We start from the raw sequence: 18316 nt of genomic DNA, 5'->3' as shown, positions 1-18316 counted from the left end.
TGAATTTATGTATAAGCTCTCATAATAATTTGACCAGTGCATGGAAAAACATGCTTGGTAAAACTGAGTTTTGGTGTTACAATTAGGTTTCTGGTAGGATTTTAAAAATTAAAGCATGTTAAATAATGAGGACAATAGAAAAATAAGGACTTACAGAGAATCTTTCTATAAACTTTTATTTTTTAACTTGTCTTTGTTTCAAAGTTCAGGTACCTGTTTTTAATAAAATGGCAAAGGATTAAGGAGACCCTGGCTTCATTTAAAGGAGAGTCCTCATCAGGTGTGCACTCGGGAACTCCCCAGTGCTGACTCTAGAGTGAGGCTGGGGAAAGCAGCAGAGTTGATCTTTGGTAGTGTGCGTGCGCGCACACACACACCCCTACCTAATTAATTTTACCTTGTTGAGAAATTTGAAAAGGGAAACATGGCCTCATGAACACCGGGGTGTGTGGAACTGAAAGTGACGGCTGGTCCGTTTGGCCGTGTAAAGCAGGCACTGGGCCAGTGGGGCAAGCACTGTGGTTTTCAGGTGCTTGCTGCCACCCTCGGATGGGTGTGGTGGAGACTGCAACTTCACTGAAGAGTAGACATGGCCTTCTGAAGCAGCTGGACCATAATGGGATAAACTGGTGCAAATTCTTTGCCTTCTCTGCTTCTCACTGACTGAACATAAGCTTCCAGGGCTCCCCTGAAATGCAAAGGAACACTGTCAAAAGTCCACGTAACTGTCCATTTCTGGAATTGCTCTGCCCAGAGCCGCAGGCCAGTATTCAAACATGCACGGGGTTACAGTAGTTAGGCCAGTCTGGTGGTTCAACTATGGCCAATTCAGTCTGCTGACATTTTGGTACAGTTTCCCTGTGTCCATCCTGAAGGCACGGAGAATGTGGGTATAGTTTGTGCTTGCTTATGGAGTCCAGCCAGGGGAGAATACCCTGGGCACACACAGCTACAGCATTTTAGGGCTCTTGTGTTTGGAAGATAGGTGGCAAGGAGTCTGAACTTAGGCACTGGTGTGTGATACTCTTTGGTGGCATTCTTGTGAATTGCACGAGGGACAGGATATGGTGGCCGTTTTCCCACAACAACAGAGCTGTAGGGGTGGCTATAACTGGTCTCCATGGGAAAACTTGGGTATCTATCTCCAGCCAGCAGAACTAACAATGGCTTGTGCCCCTTTATAGAGAGGAATCAATTACTGCTGTACTATTCACATCTTTGTCGTTTCCCAAACACTGGAAAAGTCATGGTCGTGTGTGTGCCTGCCTCTTCACCTATGGGGCTGTCTCTGCCTCTGTTTGCCTTCTGGGCATCTGAAGTAATATTTAGTGTCTACAGAATGCTTGGGACTGTTCTACTGGTCTTTCCTTCTGGAGCCCTGGGACCCAGTTCTGAAACTCACTCCTGTCTGTATGGAGTCCATCACCATGCACTCAGACCACCCCACCTATTTCCACACTTGCCCCCAGCAACTCTGGTTCAGTTTGAGTGCCTGCACCTGTGAGGCGGTCATCCTGGTTACTTACTAACTCTCCAACATCACCAGCTATCCCTTGTTTGTAAGAGGGTGACACCCAAACAACCCAGCTGTGTGACAAACCACTGCTCAGCCCTTTATGCTTCTTGACAGTTTGATGAAGTCTAAAAAGACCTGCAGATCACTCATCTGTAGTTCACTCGATCCTGGCTGAGCCCATTGTCCAGTCAGGGAAGAGATCAAGGTATTTTTCCACTCAGATGTCTGTCCCAAAACAGGAGTTGGCAGAGGGCCTGTTTGGACTTTGCCATCCCACATATCCAACAATTAGAGAGATGCACTCTCCTTACCATCACCCTTGGGATGATACCCCTCCTTGTGCTCTCCCTGGACAGTCTTGATCAGTGAGGGCTCAGCTTTCAAAATTTCCTTTGCCATAAACCATTCCTAACATCAGTCACACAGATATATATAAAGGCCTGACTACACAGTGCCCAGAATTCTTCAATTCCTGGCATCAAGGCTATGTTGAGGATGAGTGAATCCTTTAGCTGTATGGAATCATGGGCAGGCCATTAAGTCAGCTGGGCAGAAGTGGTGCATTCCTTTTAATTTCAGCACTCAGGAGGCAGAGGTAGATAGAACTCTTGAGTTTGAGACCAGCCTGGTCTACAGAGTAAGTTCCAGGAAGCCAGGGCTATACAGAAAAACTCTGTCTCCAAAAGAAAAGGGGGAAAAAAAAGGCTTCTCATAAAATGGTATTCAGCTCAGCCTCAAGTAATTCTCAACTCTCAGAGAGTGGAAGTCAGGGCTCTAAAAAAAGTACGTTGTGAGCTGTCCCAGTGCATACAGAGCCAACCCTTGGTGAGTTTGTTCTCTGGAGAAAACGGTTTCTTTTCCAACAACTGCCATGCCTGTTCAGTCCTTGGAGACTGGCTGAGAGACAATGGAAGTAACCTCCAAGGACTCAGCCATCGCCGGGGCAGTGGGGTGTGTGCTCACACATTTCCCAATCTAAGATGTGGAAAATCTTACAAAGGAATGTTGCAGGGTGGACACTCTGTTTACAAAATGTTCATTAAAAGCAGCAGTCTCTTGCATTTGCAGGGATAAGGCTATGGAAATCGTGAGTGCGTAGATGAGGCTCAAAATAAGTTCGGTTAGCTTTTTCTTGTTTCTTGATATCCATCAAAAACACCATCAGAACTACAGTAAGAAAACAGACCAAGCTGCCCTCCCACATAAATCAGGACAAGGTTTTCAAGCACTTATTAAATTACTTCATTTGCTTCAGCAAAACATTAGCTTTCTTGGAAGTCAGGCCAACCATTATGTAAGAGGCTTGTTTATACCACATAAGATTGCTGAAGTTACCCTCAGTGAAGAAAAGCAGTGAGTATAAGTGAGTGTAAGTACTGAAGACTGGCTTGTGTTACTAGGGCACGCTGTTGAGTCACACACCAAGGAAATGTTTTGTAAGCAGCAATTTTTTGTCGAAATCATTGCGATTAGGACTGAAATCCTAAGTGACCTCTTATATCTGTACCGGTTTTCCCTGGTTTCACAGTCCCCATACATCTATCTCAGGCACAGGTCCTAGAGCTGGCATCTACTGTCAGTGATAAACACAGGAGGAATCTAACATTACCTTCCATAACAGACACTTTAAGACTTTCAGGAGCCAGGCAATGGTGGCACACACCTTTAATCCCAGCCTGTGGATCTCTGAGTTCTGGGCCAGCCTGGTCTACAGAGTTCCATGACAGCCAGAGCTACAGGAGAAATCCTGTCTTGGACTCTCCCCTGCCCCCCAAAAAGATAAACAAACCAGGGCTTTTTAGAAATCTGGACTATCTGGAAAAAGAAGGTCCTAGCCTGTGGGTTCTGGACAGTAGCAAGAGGCCTAAGTGTCCACGGATTCAAATGGTACCAATGTTTTCTGTAACAATAGACAAATGTGCCATCAGGCTGATAAAGTCTAAACTGTTCTCACCTAAGTGTCCCCAGAGGGCTACAATAAGATGCATTGTTCTCCCTGCAAATACACAGGTTTGTGTCAGATCCAACCGTTTCTGCAGAGCCCAGGAAGTTTTGCATCCAAACTATGCTCCACCTTCAGTGAAAGCACGGTCTGGGCCAGGGCCTCTGCGCTGGGGCCCACATGGCTGCTGCTGCTGCTGCCTGTGGCTGAGTTGGTGCAGCCCATTTCTCTCGTGGCCTGGGTCAGTGACTGCTCTGACTTTAACGTCAGTTCACTGTCCCCTCTTCACGTTCCACAGAAACACCTGATGCAGGGGAGGCACAGGCGGGCAGGGCAGAAGAGAACTCCCCATCTGCAGTCACTCTGCTGAGCACTTTGCCCTGCCAACAGCCTAACAGACCGGAGGAAGAGTGAGGCTCCTGCAAGGCCTGCTCCAGAAGCTTAAGGAAACGCTGACATCAGACCAACACTTGCCCTGGATCTGTCCACAGGGAGAGGACCATCCAGTGATGCTCTGGTGGTCAGGAGAAAAATTCTCCGAGGTTCCAGGTAAAGAAACCATAACCTCTAAGGCAAAGGCCCTTTCTGGCCATGGCCAGGCCGCTGTGGCATGCAGTTTCTGTGGCTGCACCTTTTACTCAGGGGTGAGAGGTGCCTCTGAAGAGCATGGCTCTCACCTGTGAGAAGGGACTTAGCAACAGCACTGCCGAGGGACAGTTTAAGAAGCAGCAGCAGAAATCAGATCTGTGATCACCCATAGCAGGCCAGCCATGACAAAAGCAAGGCATGCTGCAGGGACTGTTTGGGACTCAGAAAGAGGAAGTCCAAGACACTGAATCAACTAGAGAGAGGAGACCCGAGCCCCCTCAGCGTCCGAAGCCTTTTCCAAAGCTTGTTTATGGAGGCCTGCCTGGGCACTGCCGGGAAGCTCACCCAGGAGCTTTTCTCATTTGAGGGTCAGCTCCCTAGTGAGGGAAGAGAAGCCTGGGCTCATGTTCCTTCCACACAGGCTTCCTGGGGCTCCGATGGCACGCCTCTCAGCAGATGTGGGCTCTGGGTCTCAGTGGATGCTTTAGCACTGTGACGCCTTCTCGTGCACACACAGCTGGGAATGGCTCCCGCGTGAGCCTCATACTTGCACTGTGGATCAGACGGCCTGGCCGGCCTGCCGTGTACCGCAGACTAGAGTGACAGGGTAGAGAATGGCTTCACAGGTTCAAGAGCAATGCTCGCTGGGATCAGAGGACGAGGTGGACAGGCTGACTGATGATCTAGCTGTTTCCTCACATGGCTGGGCAGGTGAGTGGCCTCCCATGATGGGTATAGGAAAGGGGGTGTGCATGGGCTATTGCATTAGAACATCCGGAAGCTGACATTTCTGTCATGTATTTGCGTGCAGATGTCTGAGAGCAAGTTTACTGGCCTAAGGCAAGTGAGTCCTAGACCCAGGGTTCATGGGGTGTGGGGAAGCTACAAGAAGCATGTGTCTGCATCAGCTCAACTGAGAGAAAAGTTAGAAACAAAATGTGGGCAATGGCCTTAACAGATACGAGGAACCGATTGATTCGGCAGGTGGAATGGATGGGGAAGACACTGGAAGGAAGCACATGATCAGGTGAAGCAGAGAGAAGACAGGCCATTTCTGAGCTCAGCCTCCATGAGGTCTCGGGTGTTTCCTGAGGGGTTCAGAGGGAGTATGAGGGCCAGACATGCTCAAGCTGCATGGACCAATGCACCTCGCCATACTCATGACTGGAGAAATGCGTGCGCGCGCACACACACACACACACACAGTGCACACACACACAGTGCACACATAGTGCACACACACAGTGCACACACATGGACACACAGACACAGTGCACACACACACAGTGCACACACATGGACACACAGACACACAGTGCACACACATGGACACACAGACACACAGTGCACACATACAGTGCACACACACAGTGCACACACACACAGTGCACACACATGGACACACAGACAGTGCACACACATGGACACACAGACACACACAGTGCACACATACACACACAGTGCACACACACACAGTGCACACACACAGTGCACACATACATAGTGCATACACAGTGCACACACACAATACACACACAGTGTACACATACACACACACAGTGCACACATACAGTGCACACACACAGTGCACACACAGTGCACACACACACAGTGCACACACATGGACACACAGACACACAGTGCACACATACACACACAGTGCACACATACACACACAGTGCACACACACAGTGCACACATACATAGTGCATACACAGTGCACACATACAGCGCTTACACACAGTGCACACACACAGTACACACACAGTGCACACATACACACACACAGTGCACACATACACACACAGTGCACACATACAGTGCACACACACATAGTGCACACACACGTACAGTGCACACACACATAGTGCACACATGTACAGTGCACACACACAGTGCACACACACGTACAGTGCACACACACGTACAGTGCGCACACACACACACATAGTGCACACATGTACAGTGCACACACACATAGTGCACACACGTACAGTGCACACACACAGTGCACACACACGTACAGTGCACACACACGTACAGTGCACACACACAGTGCACACACACGTACAGTGCACACACACGTACAGTGCGCACACACACACACACACACACACGGCACACAGAAATGCATCCACAGAGCTCAGTCAGAATGTGGTCTCTAAGCAGGTCTGAGCACTCCTTTCCTTGCGAGAACTGTCACTTCACATTTCACTCACAGTAAGTGCCAGCATTCCAGTGACTGCAGCACTGAAGACGACACGTGAAATGCAGAGTCAAAGTGGACCCTTTCTAGTTGGAGACGTCTTAAAGCTGAGCTCGTGCTCTAGGGCTAGCACAGGGCTGTGAGGGTCTGGAAGAGGTGATGCCTGACAGTAACCGCAGACAGACCACCATGCAAGGCCTATCCTACGAGGCCACCCAAAGACACGGGCACACAATCGCTGCTCCCTCCCCACCCCCACATTCCCTGCCCCCCTGGGCCCAGTCCAGGTGGACCCCTAGAACTCAGAGCTTTACCTGAGGAGGAGGAGCCTGTCCTTTTCAGATGGATGATCATCCAGCCACTGGGAGAAGCGAGCATGGGACCACTCTGCCCTCTTCCGTGCCGCAACCGAGAAGAAAGCACATTCATTAGCAAATGGCAGCCAGCACTGGCATGGGGACACCATGGCTCTCAGGGTGAAATCACCTCAACCTCCTGGTTACAAAACACCCTAACACCTGTCAACTGACTGGCATGGCTTTGTGAACAGAAATGACTTGTGTCTTTTTTGTTTTGTCTGGTGGTGATGACGGAAGCGATTCTGAGGTAGGTAGCTCAGGCTGACAAGGAACTCATGCTTCAGCCTCCCAAGGCTGAGATTATAGGCAGGGCCACCTTAGTCAGCTGAGACGTTTTTTTAAAGGGCTAATTCTGGACTCATCTGGACTCTGAGAAAACAGATGTGGGGCACTGGAGTTTTCCTCCATCTCTGTTCACTTTCAGAGAGACATCCAAGACTAAATAGAGCAGGGGGTTAGCCAGCAGCGCACTCAGTGAGGAGACTTGTTTCCGACGGAACTTGGGAAGATCCCATGAAGGTCCTACCCTCCCTGCACTACCTGGAAGGGGGATTTCAGCTCGGCCGGTGCTCTTGTGAACAGGAACTGAAGAGTGATACTGAATGGAATGACATCCCCCACTGCTGGATTCTCCGCCACGTGCTCACTTGTCTGGAAGAGCAGAGGTCTAGAAGGGAAACAAGAAGTCCGTTCCTGTGGGTCAGCAAGGAAACGTGCCTGTAGGGAGTCACTCTGCTTGAGTATTCTCCCTACATCTTTTTTGGGGGAGAGGGGTTTTGAGACTGGGTTTCTCTGTATAGTCCTGACAGTCCTAGAACCAGTAGACCAGGTTGGAACTCCGAGATCAGCCTGCCTCTGATTCCCAAGAGCTGGGATCAAAGGCGTGGGCCAGCACGGCCAGCCCTGGGTTGTCTCTGAAACCGTTAAAGCCTCCACTCCGCCCTCAGACACACACACTCATAATGGTGCAGAGTCATTTACTGCAAGCTCTTTCCTTACCACTCAGCACTTATCAATGGGTCTGACATGACTTCAGGGACACAGCAAAATTCCTTCTTAGTTTTAGGGTCATTTAATGAACAGGCGAAGCCCAGAGCAAAGCCTTCACATGGGTGAAGTAGTAGATTCTCACCTGGATCGATCCTTGTAGTTCTCACCTTAGGTAAAACCCTTCTCTACTCAGTTTTCTATGTATTCCTTCACAATGGACCTGAGTCTTTAATGCAGAGTCATTACTTTACTGATCAGTCCAACAGTGTATGCCGGCCCCTTCGGCTGCGAGTCTCGGCATCACAATGTCCAAAGAGTGGTGTGAAGGGAAATCTCCACTACCAACGCTTGACCACTTCATGCCAGAACCAGGGCAGGAACGCTGTGCAGCTGCTTCAGCTCTGACTTCTAACGGACACCAGCTAGTGGGCTGACGGCTGGCTGTAGAGGCTCACCTGGTAGCGCCAGCAGCAGCCACACTGCCCGGGAGTCCAGATGATTGACATGAGCCTTGGAACACAACCCTGTATCCTGGTCTCTTTCTACAGCCACCTCAACTATGCCAACGTATGAAGGCAGGCAGGCAGGCCTCTGTGACAGAGCCCAATCCTTCCTCTCACCAACGAGCATTCATTCCAAGAGCCAGGAGAGAATGCTCAACAGACACTCGATTCTTTTTGGAAACAAAATATTAGGAAAAGGCTTTACTGAAATTATCCTACAAATACAACCAAGCTACCCTCCTGGCGAGTTTTCCCTATCTAAAGTGCCTATGACAGTTAGCTAGGATCACTGATGTGATGGAATGCAGGGTGAGCAGGGAAGGGGATCTCAGTGAGAGTCGTCTGAATTGGGGTGGCCTGTGGGTATGCCTGTGAGAGAGTTTCTGGGACTTCTTGATGAGGGAGACCACCCTAGATGCGGGCAGCAGCGTTGCATAGGAGGGGTCCCCGAAGGATCGCACACGGGACGGACTCACTGTCCACCAGCTCTGACGGTGGTGTGATGTGACTACTTCCAGTCTGTCACTCTCCCTTGGTGACAGAGAATAAACTGCAAACAAGCAAGCCCTCCTCTACAGTTGCATCTTACCAAAGTAAAGGGTTCCAAAACTAACCCTGCCTCACCAATAACATGGTTTTGTTATTGCTTTCTTTAGGTATTGGGAAACAATGCTCATTTTAATTGTCTGTAACAAGAAAGCCAGAAACCTCCAAATTCTTCCTGTGGCCACACTGAGAATTTGCTACATTGCTGTGAAAATGCTCAACATCCCAACCATTTCAGGGCTCCCTGCGGAAGCTTCAGGCCATGAGTGGAGAAAGCACGAAGAAGCTGCTGGGGTAGTTTTCATTTGTCTGCAGGTGTCACTGTCATTCACATGTGGATGGCACTGTCTCCACTACTAGGTCAAAGCTGCTAGTTTCCGCATCTCAGTCATCAATGGAACAGTCAATGCTTACGCACTTACTTTTAGACACGAGGTCAGAAGAGTTGTCAGCCTTCACTATTCCTGCCCCAATGTCACAGCTAATGAACCTCTCGCAGGTGAGAATGTCCCAATGAAAACTTCAATCTTAGAAACGAGACTGGTCCACTCATACAAAACTCCACTAGAAAGCTACTGATGGTTTCACCTAAGACTACACTATTCCTCCCGCTACGGGACAGCATCAGTAGAGCAGCCTGCAGCCCACTACAAGTTATGGAGCAAGAACAAGAAGCCGACATCCAGTTTTCCAGCAGTCTAAGGACAAGTGCACTCTGTACCTCGGAGAAGAGTGTGGGTACCACAGGGCTGCAGTCAAGCAGAAGGAAAGGAAGCAGTGCTCACAGCTGCCAGGGTTCAGTCTGAGTGGCAGCTATGTCCCTAATCAGAGACACCAGCCAATGACAGCCTACCTGCAAAACTCATTTAGCTCACAAAAATCTGTGCACGTTCAACCTGGCTTATGCCTCTAGAGAGCAATCTGTCTAGCCAAAAATCTCACTCAGAATCCAGACAAGGAGATACCAGCCTTGTGTACTTCTAGAGAAGCTGTTCTCAATCTGTGGGCCATGACTCCTTTGGAGGTTGAGTGTCCCTGTCACAGGGCCCACATATGAGAATTCTACATATCAGATATTTACATTACGATTCATAACAGTAGCAGAACTACAGTTATCAAGTAGCAAAGATAATCATTTTATGGTTAGGATCACCAAAGCATGAGGAATCATATTACAGGGTCACAGCATTAGGAAGGGTGAGAGCCACTGTTCTAGAGCTAACCTACCTAGTCCAGAGGCGGGCAACAGATTCCTTGGACCTGGAGTTACAGGGGTTGTGAGCCATCTGAAGATGGTGTTGGGAATTGAGTTTAGGTCCTTGGATGATTTACAAACATTCCTAACCACTGAGTCTCAAGGTTTTTGTTTACTACTTCTATAAAAATACTATCTCATTATTAAATATAATATGGATTTTAAACCTTTCATTTTTAAACTGGCAAAGATGTATGTTAAATGTTCCAAAAGGTATTCTATTTAGGGATGATTATTTTAAATTCAAACTCTTAAAAAAATCCAATAAACAAGCTTGTGGTGGTGGCGCATGCCTTTAATCCCAGCCAGCACTCAGGAGGCAGAGGCAGAGGGATCTCTATGAGTTCGAGTCCAGCCTGCTCTACCAAGAGGTCTAGGACAGCCAAGGCTACACATTGTTTCTCAAAAACAATAACTACAACAACAAAAGTCAATAAACCGTTTCTTACTAAGGAAATGGAGAATTTTAACTTAGTCCAATCAATTTGAATATCACGTCTCTACTAATGTTTAAATGTTAAGACAGATGAAAAGACTCTGAAGGCTTCATGACAGACTTCAGCCTTTGATTACTTTAAGGTAACTGACCTCATTTACTCTTACCAGGGACACCCAAAATTTTGGGTTATTTCTTTTAATCCAAATTATATATTAAAAAAAGAACAACCCAGTCCTTAATAACAACCATCATGGTATTTCAACTTAAGAATTCTATGTTCCCTGAGCTAGGACCCTACCTTATTCAGTAAAATGCTTACCATGCAGTCATGACAGTTTAGTTCAGATTCCCAAAGCATGTGGAAATGCCTGGCATGGTGGTGCATGCCTATTATCCTAGCTCTTGCAAGGCAGCGGTTGGTAGTGCCTCCCTGGGGCAAGGGGCTAGACTCGTCAAACCTGTGAGGGTAAGTCTTACCCCAAAGACAATGTGGAGAGAACCTGAAGACAGTCCTTAACATCAACCCCTGAACTCCACACAGATGCATACACAATTTACACACTGTCTTAGCTACTCTTTTATTGCTGGGATAAGACATCATGACCAAGGCAACCTAGAGCAGATTTTATTTGGGGCTCCCAGCTTCAGAGGGTCAGAGTCCACAACCCTCATGTTAGGAAGTCCTGCAGCAGGCAGGCAAACATGGCCTGGAGCAGTGCTAAGAGCTCACATCCTGAGACATAGCATGAGACATTTCAAGACCTTTTGATGCTCAAAGCCCACCCCCATGGCACACCTCCTCCAACAAGGCCACACCCCATAATCCTTCCCAAACAGTTCCACCAACCGGGAACCAAAAATATACGAACCTATGCACGCCATTCTCATTCAGATCACCACACATGGGCATAGACACACGCAAAAGTCCATGTTTCTTAATGAAATTAGCATTTAAGTTATCCTATAATTGGCAGGATTTCAAAACTTAAAATATTTATATTTTATCAATAAAGCAAACAGGCTTCTGTTTGAATCCTAGTTCTCATTCTGATGATGACCTAAGATTTAGTTATTCCTAGAATTCTAATTCTGTGTAAGCTGAACTCTCTTTTTCAGCCCTGTCACCAAAAATATTTGTGTAGGGGAAAGACAATCTGGATAAAAGAGAAATTAAAGGAATGCTATATTGTTATCTGATTTCATCTGTAATATAAATCTCAAACTGAATTTGGTACAATACTGAGATAATGGGACATATCAAATTATTACCCATCCAACATTTTCCATAATTAGAACTATTCACCGTTCATGAAGTTACAGCTATAAAATCAAACTGATTAAAAAGGAAATCTATATTCAAAGGTAGCAAGTCATTTTAAATAACCCACAAGTTGGTTAGCATGGCTATGACTGTGGAGAGACACAATATTGAGGCTATAGATTGTCTTGGGCTACCTTTAGTTCCCTAAACAGACATTTATTGCCTACGTCCATGTGGGAACTAACACCCTCTGACTGTCAAGTCAATCCTAACAAACAGCTCCCCACTCTACAACAAAAGGTCAAGATGTCATCAAGATAACCTGAGCCCTCTGCTCCAACCCACACACCTGTGCGGAACAGTGAGTCTAGTCACGCCTTGCTTTAGAACTTTACAGAGACTTTGTGAAACTGACACCATGTTAGGAGATGGTATCTGAAGTGACCTGAAGCTGTGTTCCTAGACCACAGCCAGTTATATTTGGCTGTCTTACTCTCTTTCTTTGAAAATGAATTTTAAAAATTCTACAGATGAAGAACACAAGAGCTAAATAATACCAGCAACCCTGAGTATCACCAGCAACCCTGAGTAAGTGTAAGAAACCAGTGACTTCACAGGCAGCATTTAAGCTATGAAGTTACAGGAGCAGAACGAGAAGGAAGGAAGCTGACAGGAATCAGGAAAGACCAACCAGGCCACCAGGATTCGTCTAGGGGAGAGAGGAGAAGAAAGAAAGGGGGCTAGAAAAATGTTTAAAGAAACGATGGGCCAAGCCTCTCGGCACAGAAATCAAAGCACTTTCCAACCAACCCAACCCAAAGAGAAGCTCACCAAGACACACACAAGAAGGCAGCTACAGCCAAATACTAGCTGAGGGAATGAGACACACGAGGGTCTCGGTGCTGTCCGGAAGCAGGCAGGGTTAGGTGCTAAGAAGAAACTTCCTCCTCAGCCTCCACACATTTGCCTGCTTTCCTTCTGACATGGAGAACTAGCCAGCTGGTTTTGTTTCATCCTCAGCTTCAGGAAATTTGAAGCTAAATCTGAAACTTAGTAAGGAAGTTAATTTTATGGTTTGAGTATTTGTGTTTTTCATAATTATCCTTCAGGATATATATAACATATACATATACATATTTTGGTTTTTTGAGACAGGGTTTCTCTGTAGCTTTTGTAACTTGCTCTGTAGATCAGAGCTGGCCTCGAACCATCACCCTGCTCTTCAAGCTATTTTCAAGGCAAACTACCAAGGATTAGGGGGGGGGGAGCAGGCAGGAAGAACAGGGGGTGGGCAGGCAGGCAGGAAGCACCCAGCACCCCTGCACAGGGCGAGCTGTGGCTAGTAGCATGGCCCACGACAGACAGGGTGGGCCAGGTGCCCAGAAACCAGGCCTGGTTAACAGCAGCTGTTTTGGGGACCCTGTCCCTTTGGAACTGTAAGACACAAAGGCATCTTTCTGACCATTCAGTCTTCCCGCTAACAACCGCGAATCTCGGCTCTGCGTCTGCATCACACACATTACCTCCTTTCCGTTTGAGTCCGCTCCCTCCCTGATTCCAGGTGGGACTTAAAAAATAATCACCACCTTAAGTGCTTTACAAAACAAAATTAATTAAGGTGCTATGAATATGAAAGGCAGAAATTCCATACTGTCGTTCTTAGAGGTTATTTTCCTTCCAAGGTTACACATTCTAGCCAGAAGGTAGAGTTAATTAGTCAAGTACTAGATCTCTTGGAAAACTGTCTATTTCTGGTCAGGGAAAGTCACGTTTAAATGACTGGTGACTGCACTGCTGTCAGTTTCCAGACAGCCTGTTAAGGCTGTTGTGAAATGCAGGACAAGAGGTCCTGATGCTCCTGCCCCACATCTGGTATTAATGCTCGTCCCCTCCACGCCACCAAGCCTACCCTCCCCAACTCTGAGGGAAGGGCCCAGAATGCAGCAACATCACCAAGTACAGCTCAGAAACTCGCAGAGAATTGAGAGAGAGGGAATGACCTGTGGGACAGGAGGAGGCTGGCCATCTTTCCAGTACAGGACTGCCATTGGGAGAACAGATAGGTGCCCCAGGCCTGCAGGAGGTGAGGCTCCAGAAGACACTTCAGGGGTCACGAGGGCTGTAGAGAATGACACAGGAGGCTAATGACGTGGAATAGACAGGGCTCAAAGCAGAGGTTAGATGGCTCCTGTTAGAGTCGATTGTTTCTCATCTGAGGCCAAGCAGGGGAAACCGGGTTTAGGACCTATCTAAGTCTCCCGGAGCTGTCCTGGAGCTGCTGGGAGCAGAAGTCAGGAACATGAACTCTTTCGGTTGCAGGAATTTGTCACCAGTCTCTAAAAATGTGCTATTTTCCTAGGTAATCTAAGCAAGCATTCTCATGTGTTTCTGGACCAATTAGAGTTAAAACAAACAAGCACTTCTGGAATAAGGTGTGGGATGATCATTCCCACAGGCCCTCAGCTACTGTGGAACAGGACTGACATCACTGTGACAGGGCACCTGGGTACACACCAGGTGTACATCGTACAGCTGGGTCACATACAAGCACATGAGTAGGTTGAACTTTCAAGGTGACTTCAATAGTGGCTACGGCAGTTGGCATTCACTAGTGATAAGGGTTTCTCTTTGTGAACATCTTGGCCAGCACTTGTTATCTGCCTTGGGTGAGATGGAATTTCAAAGCAGTTTTAATTTACCTTTCTCTAATGGCTGAGAGTGTTGAACACCTTTTCAAATTCCTTTGCGAATGGTCTGTCCCGTTCATTAAAATTTTGCTGGTGTTTAATTTTTGTCTCTCTTTTTTTCTTAGGTTTTTCAAGACAGGGTTTATTTGTGGAGCCAGCACTCTCCTGGAACAAACTCTGTAGACAGGCTGGACTCGAACTCACAGAGATCCGCCTGCCTCGGCATCCCGAGTGTTGGGATGAAAGGCGTGGCCACCACACCCAGCTTTGTCCTTTTTTCCATACCCAGATATCAGTTCCCCGTGCGCTTTCTTCATCTGTACTGTGGCGTGTGTGTGCACACGCCAGTGGCTGCCACAATCTGTGGCGTGCTCTCTTCGTCCACCGTGTAGGTCGCAGGCAGCGAACTCAGTTCAGGCCAGGGCCTCTCCTGGGCCATCTTGCTCACCTTCTGGGTTGTCCCTTCACGATGCTATTTCCCTTGCCGTGCAGAAGCTTTCTAATTTCACGTGGAATCATGTCAATTTGCAATGTTCTGTACTAACACGGTGCTTTTCAAAACGCCCTTCTCTGTGCCCGGCTTAAGTATTCCCACTGGTTTTCTACCGGTATTTCAGACTTTAGTCTTATGTTGGCGTCTTTGATCCAGTTTGAACTGATTTTTGTGTGGGGTGAAAGACAGGGATCTAGTTTCTCTATTCTAAAGGTGGAAATCCAGTTTTCCATTTGCTGAAAGCGCTGTCTTTTTCTCTAATACACGCTTTTGACACTTTTGTTAAAAATTAGATGGCTACCGAACTGTGTGACTGGTCTGCATACCTTTTCCCTCAGCTAGTACCATATGGTCTGTTACTCTGGCTCACTAATATAATCTGATAGGCAAGCCCCAGTATTACTCTTTCTGCTTAGGACTGCTTTGGCCATTTGGAATTTTTTATGCTTCTATGTCAATTTTCATTATTTTCTATAGTTCTGTGAAGAATGCTACTGGAGTTTTGATTAGGGTGTTGACTGTAGTGACCAGTTGGCAATCTGCTCACCTTTGATTCTACCCACAGAGTTAGCATGGCTGGGATTCTCCTCTAAGGCTGCCTTTAGTGTCCGCGATATGTCTTTACTTCCTTGGGTGGGTTTATTTCCAGGTCTGTTACTGATCTGTTTTATGGTAAATAGGATTTTTTCCCATTATTTCTTTCTTAGGAAGTTTGCTATTATATATAGAAAAATAAATACTACTCCTATATGCTTTGTATTCTGCTATTCTGATGAAGTGTGTATTAGGTCTCAGTTTTCTGAAGGAGTCTTCAGAATCTTTTAAATACAGGATCATGTCATCTAAAAAACAGGGATGATTCTCCCCTTCCTTTATTATTTGTGTCCCCTTACTCCTTCTTGTCCTGCTGTCCTACTAAGCAAGAGCAGAGAATGGGCACCCTTGTCTCATTCCTGATTCTAGAGGAAATGCTTTCGGCTTTTCTCATTTAGTACAATGGTGACTAAAGATCTGCCATGTATAGCCTTTGCTATGATGAGATTTATGCCTTTGATTCTTACTCTCTTTATTAAGCGAGTAAAAGGCCTCTTTGTATTTGCGTTGATCATGTGGTTCATGTCCAAAAGTTTATGTCTGTGTTGTATTACATGGTTATATGGTTTTTATTATATGTTTATGATGTTTTGCCTGCATGTATGTCTGAGCACTTATGCATGTCTGGCATCACGGAGGTCAGAAGAGAACATGGGATCTTCTGGAAATGGAGTTCAGATATTTGTGAACTGCCATGTGCGTGCTGAGAATTGAACCCAAGGCTTCTGTAAGAACAGTGCTCTTAACTGCTGAGTTACATCTCCAGCCCCATCATTTTTCAAATGTCTCTTAAATTCAGTTTGTTAGTATTGCATTAAGAGTTTTGGGGGATGGAGGGAGAGCTCAGGGGTTAAAGTTGCTACTATTCTTGCAGAGGACTCGGGACTTAGCATCAACACTGCAGCTCACAAGCACCTGTTTTTTCAGTTCCAGGGCATCCCATGGACTTCCCTGGCCTCCACAGGCCTCTGCTCACACATGGCATACATATAAACTCTACATAAAAATAACACACACACATGAAAATAGCAAATAAAACAATTTTAAAAAGAATTTTTGCAGGCAGGCAGGGCAGAATCTGTAAAGTGCTTGTGTTGCAAGCATGGATTCCTGAGTTCTAGCTCCAGAAACCATGTAAAATATCTGGGCATGGTGGCGTGCACTTTAATCCTAGCACCTAGACACAGGTTTGCAGACCTCGGGGCTTGTTGGCCAACCAGCCTAATCAGCAAGCCCCAGCCAGTGAGTTTTTCAAAAGAAAAACTTGAAGATGAATGGTACCCAATGGTACCCAAGGAATAAACGACACCAAAGGTTATTCTCTGCCTGCCCCCACCCCAATGCATACACACACATACACTCACACACCCACCCACACACACATATAACACATGCATACACACACACACACACACACACACACACACACACACACACAATATTAGTAATTAAGACTGGAATAAAAGAACCTGCATTCATCTCAGCCAGACTGTTGAGGTAGGTAGATTATATGGCAAATTGCTATCACTAAAACCAATGCAAGTAGTAAATATATTGTTATTCAATAAATTCTGACACTATGGGAAGACACACAGTGTCCTTCTATGTTTCTGGCATAACATAATGGTGACCATCTTGTCTCTTGTCAAATTATTCCCATTATTAACGTGGGTGGCCTTTATCTGATCAGCTATAGCAGCATTTGCATAGCAGATTCATCAGGGCCTTAGAAAGCCCTCAATAGCCAGGTGGTAGTGTCGCACACCTTTAATTCCAGCGCTCGGGACACAGAGGCAGATGGATCCCTGAGGGTTTGAAACCAGCCTGGTCTACAGAATGAGTTCTAGGACAGCCAGGGCTACACAGAGAAGCCCTACCTAGAAAAAGCAAACAAATAAACAAAAAAGAAACCCCCACTGTCCCTGCAACGAAAACCAGCACAAGGAGCACTCTATTTCAGCACTCATGATGCCCTTTCCGGAACCGGCTCTTTCTCGCTCTTCTCCTCCCTGCCCTCTTGCTAAAAGCTGTAGCACAGCACAGCCCTGTTCCCTGGCTGTTTCCACTCATCTGTGAAACCCAGGTAAGAAGGTTCCAGCAAAGGAGGCGTAGACATCAGGAGGCAGGGTGAGGTGTGCTGGAAGGCAGGTGCTGTACCTCAGGCATTTCTGTGTCAGCTCACAGAGCCACACTGGCACCTACACTGACAGCCTCAAGAGTTTCCTGCATCTGGTGCTCAGGGGTTAATGTCATGCTGCAGAGTCAGACAGGCATAGGGTCTTGACAGTTCTGACATGTGTGTCATGTGTACGAATACAAGGCCTGTAGGGGCAGATCGGGAATGTCAGCATTTTTCTGAGGCAGCATTCTGTCCAAGCATGAAAAGGTTCCTGCTGTCTGAGGAGCCCTAATGGAGACAGCAAAATGTAAATGCATGCAGGAAGCCTGCTGACTTAATTAACCAGTCCACTGAGGTTACCATCAGAGAGGGCCTAGAGGCAGAAGGCAGCCTGCTGTGAAAAGGGAGAGCTTGGGAAGGCTTTGGGGGTGGGAGGGGAGTAGGATCTTAAGTGCAGAGAGATCTGGTAAAGGGGTCCCTGCTGCGCTCCCCTGCACCCTGCTTCTGATTCAGGTTGTTGAGAATGAAGCCTGCTGTGGGCTCCACAGTACACCGGTCACCCTTTCGCTTGCTTGCCTCCCACCTAGCTAGAAAATGTTCTCATGGATGTTATACTATTCTTTAGCTCTTCTCTTATTTCTAGATGGGAAAATAATGTGAGGAATTTAACATCAGAATTTATTGTTTTTCTCACTAAAAAATAAAGCTGTAGCAGAAAATTTGAAAAATAAAAAACTGATGAGATTTTGATAGCTCTTCTGTTTTCTCTTCTCTATACAAACACACACCAGTCTTTACAGTACAGCAGAGACCCCAGA

General features: G+C 46.8%; 1 protein-coding gene across 1 annotated transcript in view; it reads right to left on the bottom strand.

The window, feature by feature from the left end:
• Positions 1-160: 160 nt before the first annotated feature.
• Cog5 (component of oligomeric golgi complex 5) overlaps positions 161-18316 on the bottom strand; it is a 277239-nt gene continuing 259083 nt past the window's right edge. Inside the window, exons 20-22 of the mRNA XM_005076235.4 lie at positions 7152-7278; positions 6567-6646; positions 161-688 (exon numbers count right to left, since the gene is read on the bottom strand). Of these exons, the coding sequence (XP_005076292.1) occupies positions 574-688; positions 6567-6646; positions 7152-7278 (322 nt within the window). The 3' untranslated portion in view covers positions 161-573. The remainder of the gene's footprint in view (positions 689-6566; positions 6647-7151; positions 7279-18316) is intronic.

The sequence above is a fragment of the Mesocricetus auratus genome, unplaced genomic scaffold (genome assembly GCF_017639785.1).
Source record: "Mesocricetus auratus isolate SY011 unplaced genomic scaffold, BCM_Maur_2.0 Super-Scaffold_15014, whole genome shotgun sequence".
In the NCBI taxonomy this organism is placed as follows: domain Eukaryota; kingdom Metazoa; phylum Chordata; class Mammalia; order Rodentia; family Cricetidae; genus Mesocricetus; species Mesocricetus auratus.
This window is presented reverse-complemented; position numbering and strand designations above follow the sequence as displayed.